General features: G+C 35.4%; 1 protein-coding gene across 3 annotated transcripts in view; it reads right to left on the bottom strand.

Moving 5' to 3' along the window:
• Positions 1–15,433, bottom strand: part of PIK3C3 (phosphatidylinositol 3-kinase catalytic subunit type 3) — a 200,428-nt gene that overhangs the window by 86,381 nt on the left and 98,614 nt on the right. For all 3 annotated transcript variants that reach the window (XM_037805813.1, XM_037805812.1, XM_037805814.1), the window contains exons 11-13: positions 11,480–11,634; positions 9,758–9,848; positions 3,334–3,401 (exon numbers count right to left, since the gene is read on the bottom strand). In XM_037805813.1, the coding sequence (XP_037661741.1) occupies positions 3,334–3,401; positions 9,758–9,848; positions 11,480–11,634 (314 nt within the window). The remainder of the gene's footprint in view (positions 1–3,333; positions 3,402–9,757; positions 9,849–11,479; positions 11,635–15,433) is intronic.

The following is a 15,433-nucleotide window of genomic DNA, read 5'->3' on the forward strand; positions in this document are numbered from 1 at the left end:
CAAGTTCTCAGGAGCCACATGTGCAGCATGGAAGAACATTTTTATCATCACAGAAAGTTCTACAGGGCAGCACTGTTCTATAGAATGAGTTAAGAGGGGATAAGAAATAAGCTGATACTTCCTATTTACAAGATTATAGGATGTCTGGTCATTTCAGGGCTTTACCTAAGAATCTCAGAGAGTGGTTCTAAACTGCAAAACTGTCAATATGGTCTTATTGAAACTCAGTCTACATCCTTCTCTCCATTAAAGTCTTTGTCTCCATCACCTTAGTATATTATCTTTTCCCATGTGTTTTAGAAAACATGCAGATGAAAACTGATTTTTAAATGAATAATACAGATGACCACAATACACATGCTTCATTGCTGTGTTATGGTCTATAATAGCCAAAGCAATTTCCTGTGATTAAGGATATATATATATATATATATATATATATATATATATATATATAGTTGATGCTAATAATAAGGGTCAGCTATCAAACATCTCTCAAACATTCAAGCCAAAGTTTTGCTATGAAAACAAGTCCATCTAAAAACAGTAACAGTGTCATCTGCAAATATGAAGGACAAGGTTAGATCAGACTAGAAGACATAAATGTGAATTGTTTCTCAGTTCTCTGTTCACACCTATAAGCTAGATTCTACAAAGCACTCTAAGAACTTGAAGGTAGTCATCTTAAAGTAAAAATGCAGACTAAATTGTCCAGGATATCCATCATAAGATGACATCACTGGGCTAACATGATCCCTGGCAATTTTGTTTTGTGGGGTAAATAACCTTTATTACCTTCAAAGATTTTAAAAGTTATTAAAAAAAGAGAAAATATACACATATGTCAAAGCATCCAAAGTTTGCTTCAAATTTCAACATGCTGGAATGGCTATAAAAATAAAAAATGGAATGATTTATAGATCCTGATGCCCAACACTTTACAGACTGGAGACTATAACTCCCCTCTGTGGCTTAAAAGGTTGACACTATTCATTTTAAAAGGACTGTCTGCACTACTATAGCCCCTAGGGATAGCTACAGTAGGAATCCTTTTTAAATCACTGGAAATGGAACAACAAATGAAAAATGAAATTCAAAATGTTCAAAAAGAATTAACACTATAAATTAAAATTTATACTTGAATACATTTGATGCAATAGAATAAGCTGTGAGAGCCATTTAAATTCTTACATTTGATTAATATTTTATACTATTCTCTTCATGTTCAAAGGAAGAAAATGATCATTTTAAACCAATTATTTGAAATTATTTCCCATATCATCACCCTACAATCCTAAAAGCAGTAGTGCCTCCCAAAGTTACGAGTCCATATAGTTTTTCCCCCATGAGTATTTCTGTATATGCAATATTCAGACTGTAAATATGGGAAAAACAATTACTCCTTAGAGACTGAATAGACTTAACACACGCTATTGCTTCCATGAATCAGAGATATTGTAGGAAAACACAAATCAAATTTAGGTTTGACAGAATTTTTATAAGATTGGGAGCTTGGCTGCACTTGGTTTATTATCTATGGAGAAAACAAAGTACTCCTGAACAGTAACTGCTGCCTTGTTGGAAAGAGCTCCATAGCTTTTCTACTGTTTAGCTGCTTTCAGAATGATCTGAAACACTTCCTACTTGAAATAAGAGGAGAAAGATTCTATCAAAACTAATTTCAATTTTTAAAATGAAATCTGGTCTGTGGCAACATACCCCATACATTTACTTAAATTTTCATGAGGAAATATTTTTCCATTCAGCCAGTGAAGATACATTTAAGAATTCAGAATAACAGAGAATAGTAGGATGTAATCGGTGACATTAAAAGGAAATAGTAGCTATTTGGTATTATGAGAATTTCTAAGTAAATGTTCCAAAGGCAAAATGGTGAAGAATGATTAGTCAAAATATTCTGTGTGTATATTCTCAACAATATACTAAAATTTAATGTGAAGGAACTGTAGTTTTATGAATACTATATTACATTGTTAAAGTAAAAGCACAGAACTATTTTTCTTCCCACTACTGAGGTCAACAACAACAAAAAAAATGCAGGTTGCAAAGAAGGGAAATGACAAATTTGGTTAAGACTGTTGATAGTAATTTTTCTTTGTTGTAAAGAGAACCATAAAGCTTAAACTAAATAGATTTTTATGTAAATAATGGACACTTGTGTCTGTTGAAAGAGTGTTCCAATTTCTTGGCTACAGGAACAGTATCTAGAATACCAGTATCTTTGAATGAAGGTATGACTTGACCCAAGGACAGGTTCTCCAAACCCAATTGAAAACAAGATAATATTTTGTATAAATTCTTTGCGAAAAGTAAAAATGCCTCGTTAGTGTTCAAAGTAATGAGCTTTCAGAATAGACATCTATTCACTTATACCATTTAAGTTAAGGCAATAAATTGATTAGTAAGATTAGATCAGAGATCATTTTTACATTTTAATAAAAGCATGTCAAGAAGTTTAAAAAGTGATATTTAGTTTTAAGTATTCTCTAAAATGGAAAGAAGTTTTCAGGTAGGGCTTACCAAGCTGCCTGTTTGTCTACCCTGTAAAATAGGATAAGTCTCTCTTATCTAGGTTTTATCCTAGTGCTTTCTTTTACTGAACCAAAATATTTCTCATTGTGGCATAAGTTACTTGACCTTTACACTTAAGAATACTGTGAACGAAAAAGGGAGCCATGCTTCATATTAACTGTCTTAGGAAGTCGGCTTCTCCATGCCTTACTTTCTCTCCTTTTTTTCTTCTACTCACTCAGAAAACCTGTTTCATATATAATCCAGAGTAATTTATACTTGCCCTATGTAATTTCACAGATACAAATGAGAAAAGGTCACCAGTTGCAAATGACAAAATGCTAGATAAAAGATCTAATCCTAGTTCAGACTGCACAAAGTTCAGTTACACAGTGTCTCAGACTCAGTTTACTCATCTATAAAATGGGAAGGTAACTTCAAATTCCTACTTTCTGTTTTTGCTTGACTGCAATTCTTTTGGAAATAACATGAAAATACACACTTCCTGAAGGACTTTTAAGACTACTTAAGTAACATAAAAGGAAAACATTCATCAAACTGAAAAAAGCCATTACATTATCCAGTGAGCTCCTGGAAAGTTAACAAAAAGAAGAAAAACAATGGTGGTAACAAGCATATCCATGAGCACAACTGTCAAAGAATACAGTTAGATTTAAATAATGTATCAAGGCTTTTGATGACTATTCATATCTTCTTTTAAACTGTCTTTATATTTATAGCATGGGGAAAAATTGTCCTAAAGAGTCATAAGAAAATAAAGAAAAATTTATTTTTACTTACCAGTATAAATAATTAGCCAGTGTTGAGTTTTTGCAGGCTCTTGATATCAAGAAGGTACAGAGGTCTTGCTGAAGAGTTAAAATATACATGCTGTTACCATCTACTACATGGGGGAAAATAAGTCTACATTTGTCTATGAGTTTTCATCACCATCTGATGTCACAGATCAGAATTTCATCAGTCCATCCATTCATCCACTCACTATTTATGCTTAACTAGGCAATATGTGAGAGGTTAAGGATGCCATGGCTCGCAGTGTTCCTTGTCTTCCTGGATCTCAATATTTAGTAGAGGAGAGAGGCATTAAAGAAACAGTCAAAGAAATAATTTATATTGGGATTTTAGAAAAGGCATCAATGACAGTATGTACTAAGGTCCTGAAACTTGGTTTGTTCAAGGAATTTCAAAAAGGCAAATACTAATGAAATATAGTCTATAGCGAAGTAAAGGAGGCTGAACTAGCAGGCAAAGGCCAAACTGCATGATATTTATGTCCACTATTGAGTATGGATTTTATTTTAAAAGCAACAGATATCCACAAAAAGACCTAAGCTGTAGCATGAGAGGACCTGACTTAACATTTTATGAAAATGACTCTGGTTGCTGTGAGACATACAGAATTGAGATCAGTAAGGCTGTTATCAGGAGTCTAGAAGAGTGAATGGTGAGAGTACAGAAAGAGAGAATATTTGGGAAATATAATTAACAGGACTTCCTGATAAAAAGGAAGTAGGAAGTAAAGGAAAGAAAGGAATCAACAGTAACTCCCAGATTTAGCATATAGGTTGAATATTATGTCACAGATGGAAATTCCAGACAAGGAGCAGGCTAGGATGCAGGGAGCGAGTTGTATTGTGAAATGTTAAGGTTGAAATGCTTTCCAGATATATAAGAGAGATCAAGTAGGTATTTGAATATATGAATCTAAAACTAAGAAGAGAGATCTAAGCTAGAAATATAAATGTGGACAAGAGGATAAATTGAGAATAGAAGCAGACCTTGTGGAACATTAAGGTGTCAAGCAGAGGAGAAAGCACTGCCAAAAAAAAGACTGTAAAAGAGCAGCCAAAGAAATTAAGAGGTAAACAAGGGACATATGGTTCACCTACACCACGGGAAGAGTTAGTTTTTCAAGAAGAGAGTCATTTACTTTGTTGAATATTGCTAAAAGGAACTGAAAATTAGGTGCAATGACAAATATTAAATCAATTAATACCTTAGCAATATAAGTTTTAAAACAGTGATAGGACACAAAAGCTAGAATGATGTCCATTAGAGAGTGGAAAGGAAGGAAGGAGAGAGTCAGTACATAAAAACCTTTTGAAAAGCTTAACCATCCATGCATGTGTGTGTGCATGCATACACATAAACACCAGTACAATGCTGTTTTGAAAGAGACGTGGGGTCAAAGGAGTTTTGGGTTTTTGTTTTTGTTTTTTTTTTTAATTTTAAGATGAGAAATGCTAACACATATGTTCATATTTCTATCAAAAAAGCAAAAGAGTGTATCTTGGAAAGGGGGTTATATATTTTCTGTGTAGGAAAAAAAACGAAAGAATGGGGAGGGATTTATGTCTGTAAATCTGGTATTGGGAAACTGAGGCCATTCTTACTCAGTGGCTCTGAAGCAAAATTGTCACCTGAAGACTGGGAGGCAGGGCATGAAGACCACAGCGGAAAAGGTTGCTAAGAGTCACTGTAGAGCATGGAGATTAACCTACCTAGAGAAATATAAGATGGAAGACAGTGTTGAGTGCCCATCCGAGGTTAGTGATCATGAATTTACAGTGATATGAACATGATGGATTATATGACTTCTTCAGCAATATTCAGTTTCTTGAATGTAGAAATTAGATAATTCATTAGGTTTATCAAGGGTTGAGATTTTCCAGGGGAACTGAAGGTACTAATAAGAGAATGGTTGAAATGATAAGCCATGGAATAAAAGGTATATTCAAAGGAAAGCTAATACTGGATGGAATTCATGAAAGGGTAGGAATTAACAGCTTAGAATTTTCAATGAGATATGATGGTTGCAGTCAGAGTACTCAAGAAAGCAAGCTATAATAAAAGCCTGTTGTCACAAAGTGGATATCTCAATTTCAGAGGTGCTAAGATCTCATCTCCAACTTTAGAGCTGAATCTTAGGTCTACATTTTAAGCGTGAAACAAAAACCCAATAAGGAAAACTCCTCAATCAAGAGCCATAATTTAAAGCTGGATCTGTAAGTTTAACAGGCAGAATCTTGAGCCTAAAATTAATGTTTTGATTATATGGCAATGGAATTACATTTTAAAGGGGACAATCCTGTTTTTATACGGTAATTCATATATTTAAATAGAAAACATATGTATTTCATTTGGCATTATGCTCTTTTCATTAAAAAATAGTTACAGGGCATTAACAGGGAAGAATCAAATTTTAAAAAAAGATTTGTGAAAGAGAGGATACAGGTACTGCAAATCTTTAAACTCAATTTAGATGAGGAATACTTTAAAATTTTATAACAATCAGAAGAATACACTGTGCTTTAGATACAAAGAAAACAACATAATGAAAGTTGATTTAGAAAAAAAAAAAGTTTAAAATAAAAAAACAAGGAAAAAATATGCAGAACCCCCTTGAGGAGCTGGTGGAGAATGCAGGGGTATTGGCCTACCCCACCTCGATGGTTGCTAACATGACCACAGACATAGGGGACTGGTGGTTTGATGGGCTGAGCCCTCTACCATAGGTTTTACCCTTGGGAAGATGGTTGCTGTAAAGGAGAGGCTAGGCCTCCCTATATTTGTGCCTAAGAGCCTCCTCCCGAATGTCTCTTTGTTGCTCAGATGTGGCCCTCTCTCTCTAGCTAAGCCAACCTGAAAGGTGAAATCACTGCCCTCCCCGTTACGTGGGATCAGACACCCAGGGGAGTGAATCTCCCTGGCAACGTGGAATATGACTCCCGGGGAGGAATGTAGACCTGGAATCGTGGGACGGAGAACATCTTCTTGACCAAAAGGGGGATGTGAAAGGAAATGAAATAAGCTTCAGTGGCAGAGAGATTCCAAAAGGAGCCAAGAGGTCACTCTGGTGGGCACTCTTATGCACACTTTAGACAACCCTTTTTAGGTTCTAAAGAATTGGGGTAGCTGGTGGTGGATACCTGAAACTATCAAACTACAACCCAGAACCCATGAATCTCGAAGACAATTGTATAAAAATGTAGCTTATGTGGGTTGACAATGGGATTGGGAAAGCCATAAGGACCACACTCCACTTTGTCTAGTTTATGGATGGATGAGTAGAAAAATAGGGGAAGGAAACAAACAAACAGACAAAGGTACCCAGTGTTCTTTTTTACTTTAATTGTTCTTTTTCATTTTAATTATTATTCTTGTTATTTTTGTGTGTGTGCTAATGAAGGTGTCAGGGATTGATTTAGGTGATGAATGTACAACTATGTAATGGTACTGTGAACAATCGAATGTACGATTTGTTTTGTATGACTGCGTGGTATGTAAAAAAAAAAAAAAGAAGAAATGGTGAGTACTGATACAGATAGACATCTCTAAACATTTACTAACTGCATAAAACAATAATAGTATCTAATTTGGGGTTTAAAAAGAATATAGAACTAAATCATTGATAAAAATTACATGCAGGTGAAGAAACAGTGACATACTATTTTGGAGGAGGGTAATACTAATTATGCTAGACTTAAAGTTAAGGACATATATCAAAATGTCTAGAATAACCAGCAAAATAATCAAGACAGGCCATAAAACCTCCAAACAAGGATAAGGGTTTTGTCCAGCCAAAGACAGGCAAAAAGGAGAGAGAGAAAAGAAAAACATTTAAAAAGAATAAGATGGTGAAATAATCCAAACATAGCTTTAATCACAAGAAAAATATATGTGGTAAAAAAAACTCAGTTACAAGACGGACTAGATTTAAAAACCAGAATCTAACCATATGATGTTTTCAAGAGACAAGCCTACAACAAAGCCATAGAAATACTGAAAGGGAAAGACTGAAAACATATACCAGTGAATACTAATCAAAACTGTTCTATTAATATCAGACAAAACAGATATTAAGGCAGGAAAAAGAAAGATTATTAGATATATAAAGAGCATTACTACACAGTGATAAAAGATTCCATTTACTTCTATGCTCCTAATAAAAAACAGCTTTGAAATATTTATAGCAAACACCAACATAAATACAAGGGGAAACTGAGAATTCCACCAGGATATGGAACAATTTTAGCCTACTTCTTTAAGATCAAGCAGAAAAAAATATCAGAAAAGAATACAGAAGATTTCAGCAACACAATTAATAAGCTTGCTCTAATGACATATGTGCAATGGTATACCCAATAACTGGACAATACACCTCCTTTTTAAGAATGTATGGAATTCATTTTTTAAAAAAAAAGTCAAAACAAAACAGAAAACAATGGAAACAAGTTTCTAAGTTCTCTTGTAACATTTGGCCTAACCTGCATAGAGGACTCCTAAGACTCCAAGAGAAAACAAAGAAAGGAACTGGGAAGGTAACAAGCCACTGCTGGTGATCAGTGAAGAGAAAAGAATGTTGGTATCTCAAGTAGGGATAAGAAGGGGAAAGTTCACTTGATTGGCCAGAAACATAATTGTTTAGGGATATTTTAAAAGTGAAGACTGCTTGTACAATATTATTACTCTATTGGGGGTGAGAGGGGTAGGAAGGAGACATCATTCAAAATGGGTTGCACTATTTGCTGGTATAACTTGAATTACCTGAAACCTTTAAGGAAATAACTATACAGCTCTAGCTCTAATCCAACTGAGTGGAGGTAAAATGGCTTAATCACTGAGTAACAACAAACAGGCTCACAATCACAAGAGAAATATCAGAAATATATAAAAACTACTTTCACTTTTAGCTTCAAAGTTTTCTCAGTGGATAGGTAGTATGTAAAATTACATTCAAGTCCAATCACGCACACCATTTCTAATAAGTCTCGTTATTTCAATAGTTTCCAAGTAAAGTCATGCATTTAATGACCTATAAAGCCTTACATGACTGATTTCCCCTTCTCTCTGACGCAACCTCTGCATACTTGCTCTTGCTCACTCTCTCCAGCCAGGCACAATGGCCTTTAATGTTCCACAAACACACAGGAAAGCTCTTGTGTTAAGGCCTCTGGACTTGCTGTTCCCTTCACTGGAATGCTCTTTCCCCAGAGAGCCACATGGTAGTTTCCTCAGCTGCTCTGTCTTTACACAGATGCTACTTTTTCAGGGAGGCCTTCCCTGACCAATTTTTTTAAAACTGTAAACCATTAATCCCACCCCAACACTCCCTATCATCCTTCTCTGATTTATTTTTCTCAATGGAAAACAGATGTCACTAACTCTTCTCCTATATACAAATATTACTGACTCTCACCTACCCCAACACTACAATGAGATTTTGACTCTTTTGTTTACTGCTTATCATCCCCAGCACCTAGAACAGTTCCTGGTACATAATAAGAGCTCAAAAAATGTGTGACTGAATAACTGATTGAATCAATAGACCTTAGCTTTGAAAGGACAAAATAATTAGAATAGAGCTGAGTGGTTCCTTAAAGAGTTCACCTAAAGGTTCTATAATCCTGTGATTTAAAAACAAAATTTTAATTAAATATTTTCTATTATATCAAGAAGTAGGCATTCATGCTTTAGCTACCAGCAGCTGAAACAAAATTCTCAGTCAGTCATTAAGATTAACTCCTAAACTTTGACTAAAAGCAATATATAGACATTAAAAGTTAACAGAACTTTCTAAAATAAAATCATGCATTATTTGTTTTCAATCAGGGATGTGACAGGACAGAAATATGACAATCAAGGCTTCTCAAATTAGAAGGCTTGAGAAAAACTGAACAATATACACAAGATAAATTTTGCAATGCACTTCCAAATGTACCTTAATGTTTTTCATAGTGGCACTAGTCTTTTTGGCCTGCTTTACCTCAAGAATAGATCTACATATCTGAAAGGATAAAACTTGATTTTTCTGTATGAGTTAAAAACAGCTGCTTAGTGTATTATCACTAGTATCAAAGTCAAATATGTCTACAGTGTAATCACAAATACTGACAATTATAGTAATATTCATAAACACTAACAATAAATATTCTGAGTTTCCTTAATAAAATATTTAAGACTCATTTATTTTCACATTGCATATGAATCCATTTATATGCCCAAAGCACCAATAAATGCCTTGAATTGAGGATTATCTGGCACTTTATGCTGAGGTGAAAGGCATACACATGCATCATAAAAAAGTTATTCAATACAGTTGTTACATTTAATATATTAATCAAAATCAATGTTTGACAAACAACATAAAGTGTTTATCTGGTTAGATCTCTCCTTGAAGAAGCTACAAAATCTTTGTACTTACCTCCAGGTTTTCACCATCTGAAACTTCTTTTGTTTTCGATGCAGGAGGAGGGGAAGACACTGAAGGAAGAGGGCTGGATATAATTTGGGAGCTGCAAAAGTAATAAAAAAATTTGTCTATAAGAGAGAAGACTTACTGTAAAGCTGCCAAACCATAAGGTTCAAGGGATGAGCTCTAAAGAAAGCATTTCCTAAAAGCTCAGCATTTAAGACACATCTTGACATCCCATTCCCAGAATTCATGAATTCGCCTGAGCGAAGGTAAAATGGCTTAATCATTGTGCCTGGTTAAAGCATCACTACCTAAGTATGAGCTGTGTAACACAAGAATCATATTATGCTCTGGAAAAAAAGGGCTCCATGGTCAAAGAATATCCTCTTGGAGATTATGTTATAGGTTTGCATTTTAAAGGTTTTGCTAAGTACTGCGGATTTAAAAAGAATAAGAAGAAAAAAGCCCATTTATAACTTTCAAACCAGCAGTTCCCAAACATGTCTGGCCAAGGACCACCCTCCCCTTTTTTTAAACTCCTAAAAAAAAAAAAAAAAATGCAGAATTTGTGACCAATAGACAATAATTCGGGAAATACTGGGTCATAGTTTTCATCCTGTAATAAAATCCAAAGTAGACTTTTATTAATAAAATGTTCTAGGTGGCATAAATGAGAAAGTAAATAAGCATGACTAGATTTAAAGACCTCCAACATTCAGTGGGAGAAAACCTGGTCTCTTTGCTCTTCTCCAAATGAAACACAAAAGATCAACAATAGCATGAACACAATCATAAAGAAAAATTCAGAATTATCTTGACCTCCTGTAATAATCAAAATGACTGGACTGATTCAGGAGATCAGAATTCTAGAACTGGTTCTGTCATTAACAAAACTTACAATCACCCCAAAACCATTTTCTATTACTGAGTCAGACTGCTCACCCAACCATTCCTCTTCCCAAATTTTACGGTTTATGAAAATCAAAACGGCAAAGTGGAAACAGAATGGGCTTTTGAGTCAGCTCTACCATTTGCAAGATGTAACACTTTGGGCAAATTAGGTAATGTTTCTAGGTCCCTCCCCTCTAAATTGGAATGTTATAAACTGACAAAATGTGGACCATCTGGCACTGTCTGATACAGAGTTGGAACTGCTTCCCAATTGTTATTGTTAGTAGCAAGTTTTTAATTCAAATAATTTTTTTTTTTTTTTTAGTATAACTGTGAAAGAGGTAAAAAGCAGCCAATAAAAACACAACTTTTCATTAAAATATTTCACTCCATTAACATGTCCTATCTTTCATTTTATTTTAATATGCAATAAAATTAGTAGCTAATCTTAAATGAGCAGTTACTACATGTCAAATACTTATTCTGAGTGCTTTATGTGTATTTACTCATTTAATCTTCAAATAACTCTTAAAGATCAGTGACAACCACTATCCCCATTTTAAGATGAGAAACTGGCTCCACAAAGACAATGTGTAGCTTACACAGGTTTACACAGCTAGTAAGTCACAGTCAGAATTTTAATTCAGGCATTCTGACACTATAGTCTGTAAACACAACTATCTAACAGTTAATTTATGATCTCTAAGTACACATGCCATATTCTCTTGTAATACTTCAAAACTGGTAGTACTGATGTTTGGTACATCTGGGGAAAATGGAGAAAAGATAATCTGAACAAGGGAAAAACTAACAGAACCGAAATATGGTGGAAATTCATACCTATCACTTTCTGCAGAATTTATTCCAGAATTTGACACACACTCTGACACTGAACCCTGACTATCCTTCTTGGTGGGTTCTAATCCATCCTTTATGTCATCAAAATTTTCATATTTGAGGGCCTGGACCAGCTGCAATAAGTACATCAATAAATCCTGGAAAACAAACAAAAAATGAGCAAATATTAGAAAAACAAATGCTGTGTGATTATAGACATAATTTATTCCTAAATGTCAACCTAAGATTTTGCGTTTATCTACCACTTGCCAGTTGTGTGTCCTTTCGTAGGTTACCAGGATACTTAAACTCACAGTGCCTCACAGCACCTCATGTGTAAAATGTGTTTAATAATAAAGGTATAATAAGTAAGAATAATGGGTGTATATAGTAATAATGGTTGTAATAACACCCACTAAGACAGGAGTCATGAAGATTAAATCAGTTAATATTAGGCCCCAGAATAGTGTCTGGCACAGAATAAATGGTCAGTAAATGGACTTGTTTGCAATAGTATCTAAAAAGCAAAGCCAAAAAAAAGTATCCATATTGTTCATGTAAAACAGAAATAAAGGGCCTATTTTATACCAATAGAGCAAATAAATGTGTTTTATATTTAAGATTACATATAATTTTCAACTTTTCAAAGAATTTCCATCTCATAACCTTTTTGGTTAGGGTTTTTTAAAATCCTGTTTTCTTATTTTTTCCCTAAGCTCAGGTTTGAGAGAATTTGAGTTGCTTCTTAAATGGGAGATCCTATAAAACAGATATTTTCATTTTAACACACTTGAATAAGGGAAACGCTTAACTTTTCCTGTCAGCTACCAAAAGGGTTTGAAGAAAAATTCCTCAGCCTAAATCCTCCACACTTCTATTGATAATCAATGGGGAAATTAAGACTAAAAAGATGTCAACAAAGTAGTTTCTGCTTTTCTGACTTTTCCATTAACATAAAAAGACCCATTAAGTTTAATGTTTAGGATGGAAATGAAGTTCTTGGTTCTTACAAGTTCTATTAAGAAAATTCTAACCGTTTTACTTTTCTCTAACAAGCAGATGGTGTCCATGAGTCACCTATTCCCCTCAAGTCAGTTCTCCCCCACTTTGTCTTTGTGGTGTGTGGGGGTCTGATTCTTGTGGGGTCCAACTGGTGGACCAAGTTTGGGTGTGTCTGGGTGGTTAGGCAGGCAGGGCAGCTTTAATAATCAAACCTCCCAGGTGTTCCCAGAGATTTAAGGCTGTTCTCTGCCACGGACCCACAAGTCCTTGGTATTGGCATAGGTTCCCTGGGATTTCTGAGCAGATCCCCCTTCCCAGCTGTGCTCTTCCAGGACCTCTGCTGAGGGAGGGCCACGCCACGTCACTAGTGTGCGCCAGCCCACCAGGGAAGCCCTGGGTCGCTGGGTCGTGCAGGGGCGCTCCAGCCCACTTCAATAATGGTAGAATGGGAAGCATTAACTTCCCTCTTTTTGCACAGCTCCGCCCTCTCCAACTCTGGGACAATCAGCCGTGGGTGTATTAAAGGCCACCGTCCACGGCCGATATTGTGGCTTGTGTGTAGTGCTGTGGGAAAGATTCCCCATCACACTGGGTTTCTTGGCGTGGCTCTGGGCTGTGGGTCTGGCCCCGGGCAGGAGCGTCCCCCACCCACTGGGGAGATGGCTGCAAGGAATGCAGTTTTTTTCTCCTTCCGGCTCCCCTCTGCTCCTCTTGTCTCAGCAGCCGGTGTGGGACAGAGTATCCTCCAAGCCAGACACCGAGGCATTAGCCCAGCCTGCTCCCTCTGGGCTTCACTGTGCGGCTCTCCCCGTTGTATCTGCAGCTGCTCCCAGGCTTTTTTTTTTTTTTAAAGAACTAGTCCGTCTCCAAACGCCAGCCCATCATTTCCCCACACTGCAGCGAGGCCGCGGGACTTTCAGCCGACTCACTCACTCGTTTCAGAATGCAGGCTCCTGGTTTCACCAAATGCACATTCCCTGTGGATTTAGCAGACCTTGTCCAGCTGGTGCATCGCTGGCAGCCGTGTTCTGGGTCACTTCCTGGTTTTTATCTAGTATTTTTCATGGAGGTGTTTTTTGCCCTGTCTCACCTAGCCACCATCTTAGGTTCTCTGGAGAAACCATTTTACTTTTAAAAATAATTACAAATTGAAGAAATGTACAAAACTCAAAATTTTAAAAATGTATCTATCATCTTTCAATTCCAATGCCATTCACTTAGCCCCTTAATAACTCACATTGAGATAATTGTGAGACCACCAATTCGAGTTCAGTCTCTTTAACCCCCAAAAACAGGTTAAATCCCCTGTAAAAATATTACGACCCACCCTATCCTTTTCTATTTGTAACAAATATAGCACTCGTAATTACTTGCTTTTTTGCAGTCTTTTCTACTATATCATAAACTCCATGAGGACAGAGGCTTTCTCAATAACCTATTTTCCTTCACTTAATACCAGAATTTTTTTCATAATTCATTCCTTATACTGACATAGTCACATTTTTTATTATTAGACAAATATTGACAATGAGTAATACCCATGAGTTCACCACTAAATAACTTTTCATTAAAAAATTAATTAAAAACATTAACTGATATATTAGCTTATTCATTCTGATAAAAATATATCAATGTGGCCAGGGAAATCAAGTCCATATCAAATCACCTCTACGATGTTTCATTTCTAAAAATCATTTTTAAATTAGAGCAAAAATGAAACAGATCTTCAAAACATCTCATCTTCTATCACTGTTTTTTGAGATTTGTGGTATTCAATAACTATACATATGATTCCATGTTTTTTTCCTAAGGAAAAAAGTACTATATAACAGAAAACTGATTCACTGCTAGCTTCATTACCTCGGTATGCTTTGGAAATGCTGCTGAATGCATCACCTGTTGTGTTTTCCCAATTACTGTAAGACATATCACATGAAATAAAAAAAGGCTTTAAATTCCCCAGGAAGGGGAAATTCAGAAAACAACTTTCCTCATTTTAAGTCACTCATCACCATCTGATTTACTGGTCATTTAGTATTATATATTCAAACTACACTTTTCTTCATTTGTATGAAAATGAATTAACTTCAATAGTAAGTGAAGTCTGTGTTTTCACATTATATAGGCACATCTCGAAAAATATAAAATTCTTCCAAGAATGAAGGACATAAGCATGTGAGTAAAATGAAGGAAAGAAAAATAGCAAGTTTCCATCTCAGGCAATTCAATAAAAATTTCCCAAGAGCTATGAAATCTTATCTAGATAGTAATCACCCTTTTTCCCAAGAAAAAGTTAATTCTATTGCTTCAGAGTGCAAATGCCAAGTCCCAAGTCAAGATCACTCACTGACTTTCTATTTCTTCTTGAATTAAAAGAAACTTTTCACGTAGGCATTTAAAGACATGGGTTCTCTTCTTGCCTCCTGTTCTCCTGTAATGCATATTCCTGTCAGAAAGAAATGCTTTCTATTCTTCCTATACTTTTCAATCTCCTTGACTTCACTCACACTGCTTTCTCCAAACTCATGTCCACCTGTAAAAATACTCTTCCTCCTTAAATATGGCTTTTAAAATTCCTAAATAGAATATAAGCAACTTGAGTCCAGAAAGGTGTTAAAAGATTTAAGATTTATGTTTTACAGTATAGATGGTATATAGCATTAGGATACCTGTCAGCATACTTTAATAGATTAACAAATTAAAGGTAAGAGACCATATGATTTGAATAGGTGCCAAACGACTTTTTGAAAATATACAGAAGTCATTTTGATTTAAACACACAGGTGCATTGAAGGGGACTTCCTAAACATATATGAGCATTTGACTGAAATCAGTAGGAAACACACATCAAAGAGTGGAATATTAAAAAAATTCCCAGTATAATAACCAACAAAGAAAAGATGGCTGCAATCACTGCTATTACATACCATTTTGCAGGTTCTAATGCAGTTAAAG

This window comes from Choloepus didactylus, chromosome 16 (assembly GCF_015220235.1).
Source record: "Choloepus didactylus isolate mChoDid1 chromosome 16, mChoDid1.pri, whole genome shotgun sequence".
Taxonomy (NCBI): Eukaryota; Metazoa; Chordata; class Mammalia; order Pilosa; family Megalonychidae; genus Choloepus; species Choloepus didactylus.